At 44.9% G+C, this 17,060-nt stretch overlaps 1 protein-coding gene across 5 annotated transcripts in view; it reads left to right on the forward strand.

Moving 5' to 3' along the window:
• The window catches only part of LOC147620554 (leucine aminopeptidase 2, chloroplastic-like), a 57,472-nt gene that overhangs the window by 32,464 nt on the left and 7,948 nt on the right, over positions 1 to 17,060 (forward strand). For 4 of the 5 annotated variants that reach the window (XM_086824782.1, XM_086824783.1, XM_086824785.1 and 1 more), the window contains 2 exons: positions 1 to 124; positions 12,955 to 13,097. In XM_086824782.1, the coding sequence (XP_086680908.1) occupies positions 1 to 124; positions 12,955 to 13,097 (267 nt within the window). The remainder of the gene's footprint in view (positions 125 to 12,954; positions 13,098 to 17,060) is intronic. The other variant, XM_086824784.1, reaches the window with a different exon arrangement.

Below are 17,060 nucleotides of genomic sequence, written 5' to 3' on the forward strand. Positions count from 1 at the left end.
GCATTTGGAATGGGCGCTTTTTTAGCTGTTGCAAATGCTTCAGAAATGCCTGCCAAGTTAATTCACATGAAATACACACCACCAGGAGGGGTTTTCTACAAAAGAGTTGCAGTTGTTGGAAAAGGTATGCGGCATGCCAGTTCAAATCTTAAAAAATGTAATAATATGTAAGGCAGGCTGAGTGAAAGCAGTCCACTTTTTTTAAAATTAGATTCTCTAATAATACTTTAAAATCACATTGGTCAAGGTCGATTCCAAACCCTCCAAGAAGGTACTAAGAAGGAGGGATATGCGTTGGGCTCATGGAAAGTGCAAAGCTTCCTTAAAAGTGCTCATAGAGGTCATAGAGCATGTGATTGTGAGATTGACCATACAGGGCTGACACTCTTTGTGTTGGAGAAATCATAGTCAAAGAGTGTGTTCTAGTGTGTACTAGGAACTAGTTTATGAGTCTTTGTGTGAGAGAGTGCCACGTGTCACTTTGGGAGTTATCCCATAAGCATATGGTACTTGAGTGTGTGTGTTCACTCTATAAGAGTGATGTACTTTCTTTTGTGTCACATCAATCAAATCAAGCTATCTTGGTCTACATGTAAGTACTTGTTCATTGCTTTCATTTCCTTTCATTTCCTTTCATTTCCATTTCATTTCCATTTCATTATGTTCATCTTTCCTTTCTGCACCTAGAGTTAGCTTGCTCTCTTGTTCCAACATGGTATTAGAGCCATGCTTCTCCATGGGCAACCCTTGGGGGTGAAGGCCGACCCACAAATGGAAGTTGGTCTTCCTCCTTTGGTCATCCATCTCCAAGCTAACTCATCCTCATCCATCGCTAACTCATCCTCATCGATCGTCGCTGATCATAGGTGAAGCGCCACATCCATCGCCACCAGCCTCTTCTTTGGTTCCACTCTTTGACTAACTGAACGTTGTTGCTGAGCATGTGAAGCGCAGCTTCTGCTGCTGAATGCCTACACAACCAGGTGACGCCACTATGGAGAGATCCACCACTGCCATTGTGCAGCCTCCTTTGCCTGCCCAATCGGCGGCGCCACTGCGCAAAGACCCGCCACTGATGTCCTTGTGCGCAGCCTCTTCTTCGCCTGCCCAACCAGCTAAGGCGTCGTCTCCCGCCCGCTGAACCCCATGCACGCCCTTCTTCGCTGTGCTGCTTCGTGGTTGTGCTAACAGCTAGGATCTTGATCACGGAGGGTTGTCAGAACCTGCATCTTGTGTTGCACTATGTGATACATTGAGGAGAACATGGCGGTGTTGGCAACTAGCGCGACTGTTGCTGCGGTGCCTATGTTTGCAGGAGCATCAAAGGTTTGCGGGTCGCGCAAGTGATGAGGCGTAGCTCAGCCATTTGTTTGGGATAAGTTTCACAACCTTTATTTCTGGGCTTCACCCTTCACCACAGATAGGGGTGCTTTCACATGAAGCCAAATTCCATTGCAAAAACAACAAGTTTTTCAGTTCAGATTTGAGTCATGACTTCGCCATCATCTAGTACATTGTTCATGGATAAGTTCAAGGGGGAAGGCTTTCCCACATGGCAAAACCAAGATACAGCTGCTACTTATGCGTGAGGGAGTCTGGGAAGTTGTTGAGAACGACACAATTGATGCACTTGATCAGCCACAAAGAAAAATTTGGAAGCAACAAAATGCAAAAGCCCTTGCCCTCATTGGTCTCTGCTTGGCGGACTCTCTCATTCATCGCGTCGACTTTACAGGAGATCTGGCATCGATTGGAGAGCATCTTTGGTAACAAGGTCACTAATTCCAAAGTTTTGCTGAATTTGAAGTTTTATGAGCTGAAAATGCAAGACAATGAAGAGCTAAGTGATCATCTCTCCAAATTTAATTCTCTTGTTCAACAATTATCAAGTTTGAAGTGTTCTCCAAATGATGAGGACAAGATGGCAGTACTAATCAAAAGCATGCAAGGCATTTCTCGCTTTGAGCAGACCATTGAAGTATTACGCCTGGTCGCTACTACATATGATGACTTGGTTGCTCTTCTCATTGAGAAAGACTGCTGGAACAAGGAAACCACTTCTACATCCTTGACGTCAATCACTGAAGAGGCGCTTATCTCCGCCAGCAGATGGAAAGCCAACAAGAACATCATCTACAGATACTGTAAGCGGAAAGGTCATATTGAAGCCAATTTGCTTCAAGAAGAAGGAGAAAGAACAAGAACAACACCATGCTAATCTTGTTGATGAACCACCAGACGAGCTTCCTGAAGATCATGCACTTTCTGCCCATGTCACCCTCGATGAGGATGACAGATTATTGTTTCTGATTTCTTATATGTGTGTATGGGTGCTTGTCCCTTGCATTATGCATAAAATGGATGAAATAAACAGTGTGATGGTCAATAAGGGTCCTCTGCCCTGGGTTGTCTCCCAAAAACGTGTATTGTTTCTACTTTGATATGACGTATTGACACCTTGTTCAGAGTAAGGGGGGGGGGTGACGAGTGATGGTTCTCACTGTTGGTGGCAAGCTGACTGTGTAGTTGGTCAGTTGGACTGGCTCTTTGCAGTATTGCGGTGGAGGGGGGATCGGTTTACTCCTTGCGTACTGGGTCTCACACTCTTTGCTCTGAGGGGGGATGTTGGAGAAATCATAGTCAAAGAGTGTGTTCTAGTGTGTACTAGGAACTAGTTTATGAGTCTTTGTGTGAGAGAGTGCCACGTGTCACTTTGGGAGTTATCCCATAAGCATATGGTACTTGAGTGTGTGTGTTCACTCTTAAGAGTGATGTATTTTCTTGTGTGTCACATTAATCAAATCAAGCTATCTTGGTCTACATGTAAGTACTTGTTCATTGCTTTCATTTCCTTTCATTTCCATTTCATTATGTTTGCCATCTTTCCTTTCTACACCTAGAGTTAGCTTGCTCTCCTGTTCCAACACTTTGTTGGGAGGTAGCTATCCCCTCTTTAGCCTTCCAGTAGGGAAACATGCTAGCTATGAGACAGCTGATCCCACATCGAGCCATGACGAGTAGAGCGATCCCAGGGTGTCACTGCAGCTAGGCGGACTCTACCAAAGTAATCATTGCACCAATGGCAATGCCTGTCCTCATAGTGTAGATCAGGGATGACACTCTTACTTGCACACCACCCCCTGTCCCCCCGCCGCCATCTCACATTACACCTAGGTCCATTTTGATCTCGAGCTTGACCCTGTGTTTACTCCAACCACATCTACCGTTGTCCCTTTGTCACCACCCCCCGTCTCACATTACATCCAAGGTCCATTTTGATCTCAAGCTTGACCTTGTTAACTCTGACCACATCTACTGCCAGCTCCAAGTTGTGGATCCTACTGTCCCCGTATACCCACCCTCACATCACAGCTCACCACCATTCTCCACACATCTACCACCACTTCTTTCATCTGCACGTGGCGGTCTACCGCCAAGCCACCTCCCCAATCCGTACCTCATGCTTAAGATGGGAGTGTGTAGCTCGGCATTTGTCATCATACCAACAGTTCTGGGGCATGGAGCTCAACAAATTTCTCAACACCTCACCCAATGCAAGAAACGGGAGGTCTACACTCGGAAAGAGGATGAATTATACCGACTCTTCTAAGGGCAAGGCCTGGAGGAAACTCCGAGAACATTGTCCCTCCACACCTTCATCTTCCTGGACACATGGCACTCCTATGCACGCTTCCTCTATCATATCCCCCATCAGCCACACCACTAGATCCCCGCTCCACCACCTCCACCTTCTTCACAAAGGGCATGGTTCTCAAGGCCATCCACAGACTACGTAATGGGCAAACCCAGGATCATGAGGGACTCACTGCCAAGTACATCTCACATGCTGACGATACCCTAGCGACCCTACTAGCCTACATGTTCAATAGAGCCCTTTGTGAAGGATTTCCACCCTCTTTGTCCACTAACACCATCATCTCGATCCTCAAAGCTGGAGATCCACTTGAACTTAATAATTACATGACGATCATGATTGGCCACACATTGACAAACTCTGGATCGGTGCTAGAGGTGGAGCTCTGTTCATTTCCAGAGAGACAAGGATGCAGAGCCTCAGGATAGGCAGGCTTTTGGAGGAGCTACATCTTCACCCTCCGTGCCCTCCGGAGGAGCTACTCTACCCTTGACCACATCTTCACCCTCCGTGCCATCATCGAGGAGAGTAGAGGACATCAAAGGATTTACTGCTGCTTTATGGATTTCCGCAAAACTTTTGATTCTGTAACCCGAGCCCGCCTCCTATAATGTCTACAGGAGGTTGGAGTCCAATCTGCCATGGTTTGGATCATCATCGCCCTCTCTGAGTCTGTCAATCACCGGACGTGTGATATCCCCAAGAGGTACATCTTAGGAGATTTCTAGACATTGACAGCTTCATTGACAGATTAGGCGGGGTTGGTCCCATGCTGGTAGGCATATTGATGCCCCTACTACTTTATGGAGATGACATCATCCTCCTCTCTAATTCAACTAAGGGGCTTCAGAGACATTTGGATGCCTTACAAGACTTGTGCACTTAGTGGGACCTCACTATAACCTTGGTAAAACCAAGGTCCCACACCAGATTATCCAGGCATAGTTTGCTGCAACTCCGATGGTAGTGGATGGACTCTTCAGACAGTCATATACCTCCATCGCATCAGTCACATGGATCCCCACAGGTACCCAAGGCTTGCCCTAGAGTCCTCGAGATAGCTAGCACTTGAGGGCCACCCTGGGGTATGGTATGCGTGAGTTTCCACGTGGTTCTTGGGATATGGGCTCCGCATGGACCGCCTCCCACCCCTTCAATACAGTTTGGACTCCCCTTTTCTCCGGCTTTCTCATGAGGACACCAACTGGGGATCATCTAGTTAGATCTTCTCAGCCTATACACCCACTGCACATGGATCACACCTTCAGCCCTTTTTGAACTCAACCCCTTTGCCTCCCTCACCTTTGCCACCCTTGCCTTAGCCCCCGCCTTGCCATGCTACTTCCCCTCCTTATCCTCTTCCCTATCAGGTGCTTCTAGCGTTCGAGCAATTTTCTCTATGGCAAAACTCGACATCTTTTGGTCTCAAACTCCCAGGAGGACTCCATGGCAGCCGATCCATCATCCTTGATCGAGGCCGCCGTCTCTTGCCTCTCTTTTTTTTGAGCAGACCTCCATCTCCTTGCTTCAATAGTTGCTAGTCACATCATTCCTCATTATTTATTCAGTATTCAACAAAGTTCAGTATCACCCAATAAGGTGTCATCTACTTCACTCTCTCATTCTCCTCTCTCTCTCTACTTAGTGAATTGGATGCTAAAGATTCTAACCACATAAAGGTATAAAGAGGGCCCTGTTGTGCGTACCACGATCAACCTCAGTGCATGTAACATTGGTATCAAAGCATTAGGTTGGTGACCCAACTCGGCTACCTAAAGAAGTGAGAGCATCCGGTGGATGTTAATACTATGGTCCGGACCCTGTCCTCCACCATGTTGGGAGAAAAATCACATCAAGAAGAAAGCCAGCAGGAAGTTATGGAGGCACAAAGCTTCCAATACGACTTACCAACAGAAAGTACGCTTTCGCCAAGCACAATAGAGCTCCTGAGAATAATGATGGAGCAAATAAATTCTCTAAAGATGTAGCTTGCCGTAGAAAAAGAGAAGCCCAAAGAAGGCATCTCAGATCTAGCACATATGTTCTTCAGTATGGAGGAACAAAGAAGAAAACATGAAGATAGATGTGAAGAAGCAAGAAGAATTGTAGAAAATAAAAAAATAGAGAAGAACAACGACATGCGGTGGAACAACGAGAAAAGGAAGCCACACACAAATATGAGGAAGACCAGCGCCGTTGAGAAGCCGCTGACTGAGAGTTTTAGCAAAGACTCAACTGGGAGGCTATGCAAATCGAGCATTAGCACGATGGCACAAATTTTGGCATCCCTCCCCAAGACGGCTTTGAATACCTGGTCCTCCACCGCCCCTACCACCACCGTCATACGAACCTCTCCAAATTTTAGTAAGTATAAAATTTGTATGATGGTAAGTGTGATCATGCTGTCGTTACTCAATTTATTCATCAATTTGAAGCATATTTTTCTTTAGCTAAAATTACAGATCCACAAGACAGAGTCCATGTGGTAGCACCCCAACTCACTATGGAAGCTGTTACTTGGTGGCAGCATTGGTCACAACTTCACACAAATCCCATCATAGGCCAATTCCAATTTGATTGGACTACCTTCATGGCTGACCTCAAAACATGACCAATCTTGGGGGCGAGTTTTACAAACTCACTCAGGGTGGTTTTCCTGTTTTGACCGATTCCAAGTTCCAACAAAAGGTCATTACCATGGCCCAACGGTTGGGCATATTGGAAGAAGATAAGCTCAAGTAGTTTATTCAAGGTTTAGACACAAATATTAGGTACCCAATTAGGAATTTTGAGCCTCAGACTTATGCATGGGCATTGACCCTTGCTCAGAATTAGGAATTGATGCTGAACAGAGGTAAGCCCAAGCAAGTACAATCTACTCCTAATCCCTAACAACAATCATCTACCCAGGGTAAGGGGGCTTAGAACAGCAAAGACCAAAAGAAAAATTCTTAGGGTCAATCGAGCAATAGGAAGGATTCTACGTCCAAGAAGACTCTTGAGGAAAAAGCTAAGGAGGGCATCAGTGGAGGATATCTCCAGCTGGATGAACAGACACGGTATAGGACAGAGAACTGTTGTTTCTTTTGTCACACTCTGGGACACGGGAGGAAAGATTGCACTAAATTGTAGGCTGAAAAGCTGGCTAAGGCATCCACTTCCACAGTAGCAACTGTAGCATCCCCATCCACACCTCCGCTATCAGCCTCGAATGCTGTTCAGCTTTTTCCTGCTTTCCCAGTGGTATTTTGAAGATAAGCAGGTGAGGGTGAGGGACAAACAAAGGCTCTCATCCATGCCTATGGCACTGCACATGGAAAGCAATTCATTGTCCTCTTTGACATGGGTAGTTCTGAGGATGCCATCTCTCCAGAGTTTGTAAACAAGATGAGCTATACCTTGGTTCCTTACCTTCTATATGTGGGTGGGTTTACCCTTGGTCTTCATACACACATTTCTCATAAAGCTTAGCAGTTTGAGTTTCAGATTCAGAGGGCAATGTTCGAGTGAGATTTCATTGTCTCCTCTCTTTTAGGGTGTGACATGATCCTCGAGATCCAGTGGTTTAGCCAGTATGAACCCATTCTTGATTGGAGGTAGGACATATGACACTTTCACTATCGTTGAAGGTTTTCTTGAGCCCCTCGTGATTCGCGGGGATCAGGGCATTCTTGGAATTTCACTCATTTCCCACATTCAAGCCCAATGAGCCATCAGAAAAGGAGCAAATTGTGCGTTACTATATGTCCACTCTCAGTCTAATGCAGTTTAGATAGCACCCGCAGTGGAGCACCGATGGCTGGTCTTTTGTCTCAATACAACATCATGCTACGAGACGACCTCCCACCCAATCTCCCACTGAGTAGACCTGAGGACCGTCGCATAGAGTTGGTTCCTGGTTCAGAGCCTCCCAACAAGTTTCCCTACCGCCTTTCTAAGGCATTGGAGAGCAAGTTGGAGCAGCAGTTAGCCTAGCTACTCCGGTCTGGATTTATCCGACCTTCCTCCTCCCCATTTGCCGCTTCTATTTTGTTTGTCCAAAAGAAGGATAAGTCTGCACTCTTATGTGTGGATTACAAAGCGCTCAATAAGCTAACAGTTAAGAATAGATTCCCCATGCCTAGAATAGAGTACATCCTAGAACGACTCAATGGTGCAAAATTTTTCTCTAAGACAGATCTTAAGAGTGGCTACCATTAGGTTCAGATCTTTGAGAAAGAATTCCAAAAACGGCCTTTAGGACCGAGCGCGGCCACTATGAATTTGTGGTGATGCCCTTTGGACTCATATACGCATCAACGATGTCCAACAAAATGATGTCTCAGGTTTTTTGGAAATTCATTGGGCAAATCTGTCTTCATCTTCTTAGATGACATCTTTATCTTCTCAGGAACTGCAACGCAGCATGAGCAAGATGTGGCAAAAGTTTTGCAACTCTTGCAAGACAATGAGTTGTTTATTAATGCCAAGAAGAGTGAGTTTGGAGTACTGGAAATCCATTACCTCGGATACATCATCAAATCATCAGATATTGGCCATTCTCAATTGGGATATTCCCACTATAGCCCAGGAAATCCTCTTATTTGTGGGTCTTTGCCAGGCCTATAGCACAAACACATGGACAAATTTTCTGACCTTGCAGCACCTCTCACTGACTTTCTCAAGGGCGTGAAGACTCACCGTCAGAAAGTGTCCATCATGGGCAAGGCTTTAGAGGCATTTCAGGCAATGAAAAAGTTGCCTCTGAGTCACCAGTTTTGAAGTTGGTATCGTGGGATGATTCTTTCGAGGTGATTAGCAATGCCGGCAATCTTGCCATTGGAGTTGCTTTACAACAAGATGGTAGGCTAGTGGCTAACTATAGCTGCAAGTCAACGCTGAAAAGAATTACCCAGTTTATGACAAGGAGCTTTTGGGAGTGATGACCGTGCTTAAACATTGGAAGCACTTTCGTTTTACGGGAGGGACTTCACAGTTTAAGGCAGATCACCAAGCACTAAATGGTTGCAAACCATGCCCAGTGTCCAATGGAGTGACAGGCAGTCCTGATGGAGTCAATTGTTCCAACAATTTGGGGGAGTGATTGAATATGTCCCTGGTAAGAACAACCCCATTGCCAATGCTCTTAGTCGATAAGGCACTATCCAAACATTGCAAGAGTCCATTGTGCTGGAAATTCAAGGCAAAGACTTTGACAGCATGAAGGCATAGTATCCGGATTCGAAAGAGTTCAGGAGTCAATATCAATTGGCCCTCACTTCAGAACTAGGCCATTACAATGGTTGGTTGTTTTTCAAGAATTGTCTCTGTGTACTAAAAGAAAAGCGTCAAGTCCTTCTCCATGATGTCCATGATTCTCTTGTTGGAGGTCATAGGGGCCATTACAATGGTTGGTTGTTTTTCAAGAATTGTCTCTGTGTACTAAAAGAAAAGCGTCAAGTCCTTCTCCATGATGTCCATGATTCTCTTGTTGGAGGTCATAGGGGTATCAACAGTACCTTGGAGAAGTTAGAGAGGTTATTTTGCTGGCCTAAAATGCGACGGGATGTCTACCAACACGTCCAATCATGTGAGATATGTCAAAAGTTGAAAGTTTCTCATACAAAACAGGTAGGGTTACTTCAGTCTTTGCCTATTCCTAAGGGACCTTTTCACGACATCAGTATGAACTTTGTAGGCCCTCTTCTCGCCTCAGCTGGATCTAGAAACACAGCTCATTCCATGCAAGCAGATAACCACAGCCGAGGACATTGCTCGCTTGTTCATTCAATTTTGGTACCCCATTGGTGGTTTGCCACGGACAATCACATCAGATAGAGATCCTAAGTTCACGTCCCATTTTTGGAGAATATTATTTGAAAATTTTGGGACTAAAAAGTTGCAGTTGTCCAGTGCATTCTATCTCCAAACAAATGGCTAAACATAAATCTATAATCAATTGGCCTTTGACGTTCTCAAATCATACTGCCATGACCAACAGTCAAAATGGGAACAATACCTTCTATTGGTTCAAGCAATCCTAAACAATACTCACTGATCGAGTATTGGCTGGACGGCATATGAGGTAGCATTTGGTTGCCGGTTCTCATCTCTTTCGACAAGATAGGTATCACAATCTCTAGAGGCCAATAAGACAACTAAGACATTCTCGGAAATCATTGAGTCAGTTAAGGAGCGCCTTGCTAAAGCTCAGGAAGCATATACCTAGCATGCCAACAAATCCAGGCGAGATGTCAACTTTAAGGGGATTGGATATATCTCTGCATCATGAAACAACGGCTAAAGCAATTGGGCAAGCGTTGTCCCAAACTTTCATTCCGAAGTTTTGGACCTTTTCTCGTCATTTAGAAGTTAAATGATGTCTCTTTAAAGTTAAAGTTGTTGGAAAGTTGGACTATGCACAATGTCTTTCATGTTTCTTGGTTGAAGCCATATGTAGGTCTAGCATTATAGGATATACCAAAAGAAATAAAGAAAGAGATTTTATTAACGTCTTCTAAAGGCCCAAAAACGGCCTATGAGACAACCTGTGTACATCATCATCATCATGTCTCAATGGACATCAAAGCCATATATGATCGACAAAGCTGAAGTCATAGAGCTAGAGAAAATTCTCCTCCAGAGATGGAAGCATGGTTTCGGTCGAAGAATATGACAGTTTTATACGAAGTTTAAAGACCGAGGAACTCATGAAGCAGTATGGCTGGATAAAGAGTTCTTTCAGGTGTACCCCTAGTTGTTGGCGGACTACTTGGAAGCCCTGAACCTGCCGCCAAGTTAAGCAGGAGGGAATGTCACGTGCACCCTGCTCTCGGGCACACAGTGACACACTGGCATGATCATCAGTGCAAACATTTGTACAGTATAGTACCTTTTATAGGAATATTTGTCATGCGCCATGACCCCATTGTAAGCCCTCAGTCCAGACAGTTAGGCACGAGCTACGTAGGTCAGTCTCCGAGCCATAGAGGTTAGTTGGGAGTCAATCCTCTTAACCCACTTGGAGAATTCATGAGCTAGTGCATGTAGAAGTCAGCTTTAGCAGTAGGTCTTGCATTTAGTTACATTAGAAAGCATATGGGACAGCCAAAGTCATCCCATGATCATGGCAGCCCACAAAGGGGCATCATCTAGGCCATGGAGGGGCCTAGGCAGCCAGTCGGTTGCCTAACATTGCCCCTACCTGCAGTCGGCCAGCCATGGAGCCCTAGGGTTCCTGTTTGCCAGCATTAATGAAGGCAAAACAGCAATTGGCCAGTGGTCAGCAATCGGCCAGGATAAAATATCACCATAAGCTTGTTGTGCAGCATTTAATGCTGTTTAAACAGCATTTTTGTCCATAATAAAACAGGCCGACAGCTTCTCTGCAACCGACCACCAGCAGCCTTTTGGCATACAAAAGCAGTTGCATCATTCCCCATTATTCAGCAAAGTTCAGCAGCAGTACAAGCAGCAGATATTCACCCTATCAGCTCTAGGCTACCAGAGAAGTTCCTCTTCAGCATTCAGTCAGCATATGTGCAGTCCTACAGCTATCTGGACTTGCATAAGTTAACCGAAGATTCTTTTGCAGTGCCTTGTGTGGTGGCGAACGAGGTTCTTCTCGCCACCATGTGGTACAACACCTCTTGCTGCGCTTTCTCCCGAGCTTGTATTGGTCAGGTTTAGCGGTTGATCCATAAATGTTTGTGGGCTGGCAGCGACGGGAGGCCTACCCCTCACCCAAAGAGAAAACGTGGCTGATTTATGAGAGAATGGGATCATGGCATTTTTTTCACTCGATCTCATATGGGGCCTTGCTGGCAGCACAAGGCACCCGATTGGTTGAGATTTCCCCTTGCTTGGTCTGAAGTCTCCCTTTTTTTCATACTTAATAGAAGTCTCTTTAAATTTTTTAAAAAAAATCCATTGTACACTAGGAGTCCATGGGCCACCAAGTGAGGGGGTCTAAGCCGGTCCATTAGAAAATCCTTCCTAGGCTCCCTTTTTGTAGAAGGCCTCTGACGATCAACTTGCCCGGCAAGGCTTTGCTCTACACTGCTGGGTCTATGATGCCCAATCCACCACGGGTCAATGGTTGAGTTATCACCCTCTAAAAACCACCTTGGCCTGAGCTGGCCAGCTGTGAATCTTGGCCCACAGAAAATTTCGGATCAGACGCTACTCTTGACCTAGGCATGGCCATGTTAACTCACTGAAGAACGGTAGAGTTTACTAAAGGCTACATTCTTTTTAAAGGTACCTAATAATTTTGAAATCTTGAAGATGGCGAATGCCCTAGGTTGTCTTCTGAGTATTGTCATCCATTTACAATAATTAGAAAGATGTGAGGTTACTTACAAATTAAGGCTACCAGAAGGATTTGAACTGCATCCAATATTCATGTAAGTCGCTTAAGATGAAAACTGGGTGATGAGGATAATCTGGTAGATGATGAAACCCTTGATATAGCCACATAATGTTCCACATGAGCCGAAAAAGATTCTTGATGTGAGGACTAGACATACTCGGCATACTAAGTACTTAGACTACTTGGTAAAGTGGAAGGATAGACTAGAGGAAAGCTCAACTTGCGAGAAGGTAAGCAATTTAAAGAAGAGATTCCCCAATGTTGTTTCCAAGGGCGTGAATGTTAACATTTCGTGTACTGACAGGATTCTCCTAGGGATGGGTGAGCAATTGGGGAGTCTAGAGGGCTTAACCAATATTTGATGTGGCCAATGTGAGGTAGAAAGGCCTAAGGGGACCTCCAAAGGAATTAATGGAAGGAATAAGGTGAAGGGCCCAAAAGGGTTCACACCCTTGAGAAGTAATTGGCCACATGGCAAGCATTGGGCAAGGGGTGGTGTGACCTAGCATGTGAAAGAAGCCACAAAGTGTGGAAATGTCAATTGAGGCTTCAAGGAAAGTGTCGTGCGTGAAGAAAAGGCTACACCATGGTTGGGAGGAAAGCAAGTGAAGCCACCCTCTCCTGAAATAGAATTTGACTAAGCTAATATGCTGCTAATCCCTTTTTTTTCTGATATTAGGGTTTACTGGACAGAAAATGTGTCTAGAGATAATGCTTATGTTACATTACGCATCCATTTCCTTCCCTACCTTTTCCCTTCTCCCCTACTCACCTCATCCTTGCACTGATGAGAATCCTGCTTTTTCTTGATTAGATATTTTTTTTCACGTATCAATCATTTGTGGTGATGATAGTGGTCATCTCGTATCTTGTAATATTGTGGGAATGTTATTTTTTTTTCCTCTGGCATTCGGATTTATAAGTTTATCTAATCATTATGTAATTTCAGGTGTTTGTTTTGAATCTGGTGGATATAATATCAAGGGTGGTGTTGGATCAGAAGTAGAACTTATGAAGTATGACATGGGTGGTACTGGAGCAGCTTTAGGTGCTGCATTTGCAATTGGTGATCTTAAGCCAAAAGGAGTGGAGGTAAATTGAGAATCAAAGCTAATAACTAAAGAGTTACTTCAAATATTCTTGGCAATCCGCTTGGAAAAAGGCTTATATATTTGTTTGATAGAGCCATTTTTGTACTTGTGCCGTTTGATCTTGGGGCATGTGACTCGGGTATTTGAAGTTAAGGTAGAAGGCCAAGGGATTAAATCTGGTGAAGGGTAAAAAGGGGGCAGAATTCGTTCTCTTGATAAGGAAAGTGTATGATCAATCGATTGAGTAATCTGTTGAAGATTGGTAAAGGAGGAGCCGACTAGCTAGAAGTGGCTTAAATAACCCACAGGAGAAGTCCACAAGTCCAAGGGCTATGTTGAAGTCATTGTGCATTTGGGATTTATATGAGCATCCAAAGATGGCAGTTATTAGGTCAAACTGGATAGAGGTCTAAGAAAATCTAAGGAGGTCAGTATTGTAGTCAAGGCAGGTATTAAGTCAAACTTTATAGAGGTCTAAGAAAACCTAAGAAGGTCAGTGTTGTAGTCAAGGCAAGGCTAAAGTTGGGAAGGAGAGTTGTGCATAGCTTTATCCTATTTTTGGTTAGTCCTTCTATAATAAAATGGGTTGTCTTTCTCTTGAATAAATAGAGAAGCAAGTGCCATTTTTCCCCCCCGAAAAAAGAGACCCTTATATTAGTTAAAAGAAAGTCCACCAAGAGGCGTTATACAACCCTGTCCATGACAGTAAGAACAGAAAGTGGGCTTCCTCCAGATGGGGGGGGGTGTGGAGAGGATGCCAAAAACAGGTGGCCTTCTATGCCATATGAGCATGTCTGCCTTCTTGGTTAGGAAGGGTCTGGTGCTCCAGGTACGATAGAAGGTTGCCCACTGTCTTTGCATGCACAGAGAATCCCTTGTCAAGAGCCCCATGGTGCGGATGAGATCAACCCATAAAGCTCGAATGGTCTCCGCTCTAGGGGAGTGGACTTGCTTGCGATAGTCTCACTGCAGTGCGCATGCAGAATGTGCCAGGAGGCCAAGCTGCAGATGAGCTACCAACGCTGGCATATGTGAAGTCTCCGAGGTCCACTGTCAGATAGGGGTGGTAGCCACTGTCGCCACTGAAATGTGGAGAGTGCTGGTCCGGCCTCCACCTTGTCACCATTTGGCTCCCTAAGCTTGAATAGCTGGATGTAAGAACATCATTAATTCAAAAAGCTCTTTTTTGGGACATGATCATTCCTAGTGTGACTAGACATTGTGTCTATTTTCAGCTATTGTGTCTATTTTTAGCCATTGTGACTGAGAACTACTTCCGTGTGCTGTCTGTGTTGCGGTGGGTCAGTCTTGTAGCATCGGGGATGCCCAGAACTACTGGCTATAAGTCAGTGTGTGTGTGTCACTGTATGCTGACAAGTGGAGGTCTTTTTTTTGCAGGGTTCCGAACCAGGGCCAAAATTCAGCTTGAGGCCTTGCTTTGGGACTTTGAAAAAAATATTGAACTTATGCGTAGGAGGTTTTGGTTGAGTTCCAAATGGCTCGCACTTAAGCACTGGGCACTTGGGCCATCTTTTTTTTTCCCCAGAAAAGAGATCCTTCTATTAGCCATGCAGGCTAAGTACAAACTCAAAACCACTCCCACCATGGCGAATTCTGACCGACGAGAGAGAAATCGAGACCCCTATAGAAATTGTTTCTTCGACAACGATTGCTTCCGGAAGCCAAATCATTAGTGGTGACACAAGCGCCATGTTCCAAGAATTTATGCACATCATAGTGTGCACTTTCGCTTGCGCAAAGTACTGAGATGAAATACAACAATGGAAAACTGAAGACCTAGTCCGGAGTAGTCAAGGCAGCCACACTGCCACAGGCAAGGGCCAAAACCAGACCTAGTTAGGATCTACCCCGGGAGCCTCGGGCTCCAAGAACTCGAACAATGGACCTCGCCTTACTCTAGACCAGAAGGCTCTGGCCGGCAAGATAGGTGGTAAGCTCAGTCCCGAAGAGCACGAACAATACGAGGGGCGATGTTTCTTTTGTCATACAAAAGGACATACTTCTAAGGCATGCGCTAAGAGGACCCTTGCTCAGACCACCACCCCGGTCTCGACAGCTTCTGTGGTGAGCCAACCTCCCACAATGACCCCCTAGGTTGTTGTTAGTCCTCCAGCTCCCACTTCTATGGTTAGGGCCATTGTCAGCTAGGAGCTAGAAGATAAGTAGAAGGGCAACCATGGCCATGAGTATGAGCGAAATGAATTGCTCAAGACATTTGGCTACATAGGTGGCCAGAGAGTCGTCGTCCTATTTGACAGCGGTAGTACAGAGGATGTGGTCACGGAATAGGCCGCTTGGTTAGCCCATTTCTCGTTGACCTCGGTAGATAAGAAAGTGGAGGGATTTAGCATAGGCATGACAACGAGCATCGAGTTTGAAGCTCGTTTTGCTAAGATATTCATGGTTGCCCCTCTTGTAGGTGCAGACATCATCTTAGGGATTCACAAGTTCACCCTAGATGTTGACTGGGACCAGCACACGTTCCGGATTACCTGAAATGGATCAAAATCTCCCGTGATCATTAAGTGTGAACCAGAGATACCTAACTTTCCTGTCATTAGCCATATCCAAACTAAACGAGAGATTCAAAAAGGTGCACAGTGTGTGGTGATCTATGTTCAGACCATCCAGATAGTGATGAGTGCTTTAGAGAAGTACAAGGCCCTACATGACCGGTTCCAAAAGATTTTTCTTCGAGATAACCTGCCTCCTAAGCCCCCCCCCCCATCTAGACTGAAGAACCACAAAATTGAACTCCTCCCAGATTCAGAATGCCCAAGTAAGTTTCCATATTGCTTGAGCAAGGCCATGGAGACGGAGTTGGACCATCAACTCCATGACTTGGTGCAATCTGGTTTCATACGCTCTAGTGTCTCCATTTGCAGCCTCGATCCTCTTTGTGAAAAAGAAGTATGGATCCTCCCGGCTATGCGTAGATTATCGGGCGCTCAACAAGCTAACGATCAAGAGCAAGTTTCCTATGCCTCGGATCGATTACATCTTAGAGAGGCTGAATGGATTATACCATGAAAAATTGACTTGTAGGAACCTTGTTGTACCCTGTGTGTAAAGAAATGAGCTTCCGACCTCTTTAGGAGTCCACAAGTTTTTTTGTGGATTCCTAGGTGCTTGTACAACTCCAATGATCATCTCTTACACTCAAATGATTGCTTACAGCCTAGGCAATGCTAACATATGACCAATGGGTAGGTGCAACACTTAAAACAAGGCAGGAAGTACTCTCTTCTCATTGCTCTTGGCGAAATATTGGTATTGTGTGGACTTTTCCACATACACACTTCATCACTTTGTGGGCATCCCATATGTAGTTCACTTCAATCCAAAGCTCCTTTGGAACATTGTCATTATTATGAGAATCATTGTCCATGCCCTCACTCCCCACAAGAGAGACATTTTCTTGCTCCACTTTGACTTCATCTTCACTTGGAGAGTCATGGCTATCCACAAGTTCATTTTCAGCCACAATGGCATGCATAAAATCTCCTTTGTTCGCCTCATTGGTATCGCCATCTTCTTTTGAAACCTGGGTCCACTATGAGTTCGTGGTTATGCCCTAAACGCCCTAGCTACATTTAACTGCATGATGATGCTGGTTTTTAAGAACTTGATAGGCAAGTGTGTCTTCATCTTTTTGGATGACATACTGATTTTTTCAGCTACAGAAGAATGGCATGCATGACGTGGGAAAAGTGATGAAATTGCTAGAAAGCAATGAGCTTTATGTCAATGAAAAAAATGGAGTTTTATTTATACGACGTTCCTTACCTTGGATATATAATCAGTACCGAAGGCATCTGATTAGACCATGCAAAGGTGGTAGAAATCCTTAATTGGGAGATTCGAGAAATGGCATATGACATTCGGTCGTTTGTGGGTATTTGATAGGTATATTCCACCCATATCGACAAGTTTTCTGACGTCT

Source organism: Cibotium barometz, chromosome 31, assembly GCF_041138505.1.
Source record: "Cibotium barometz isolate CiBa-2024 chromosome 31, ASM4113850v1, whole genome shotgun sequence".
In the NCBI taxonomy this organism is placed as follows: domain Eukaryota; kingdom Viridiplantae; phylum Streptophyta; class Polypodiopsida; order Cyatheales; family Cibotiaceae; genus Cibotium; species Cibotium barometz.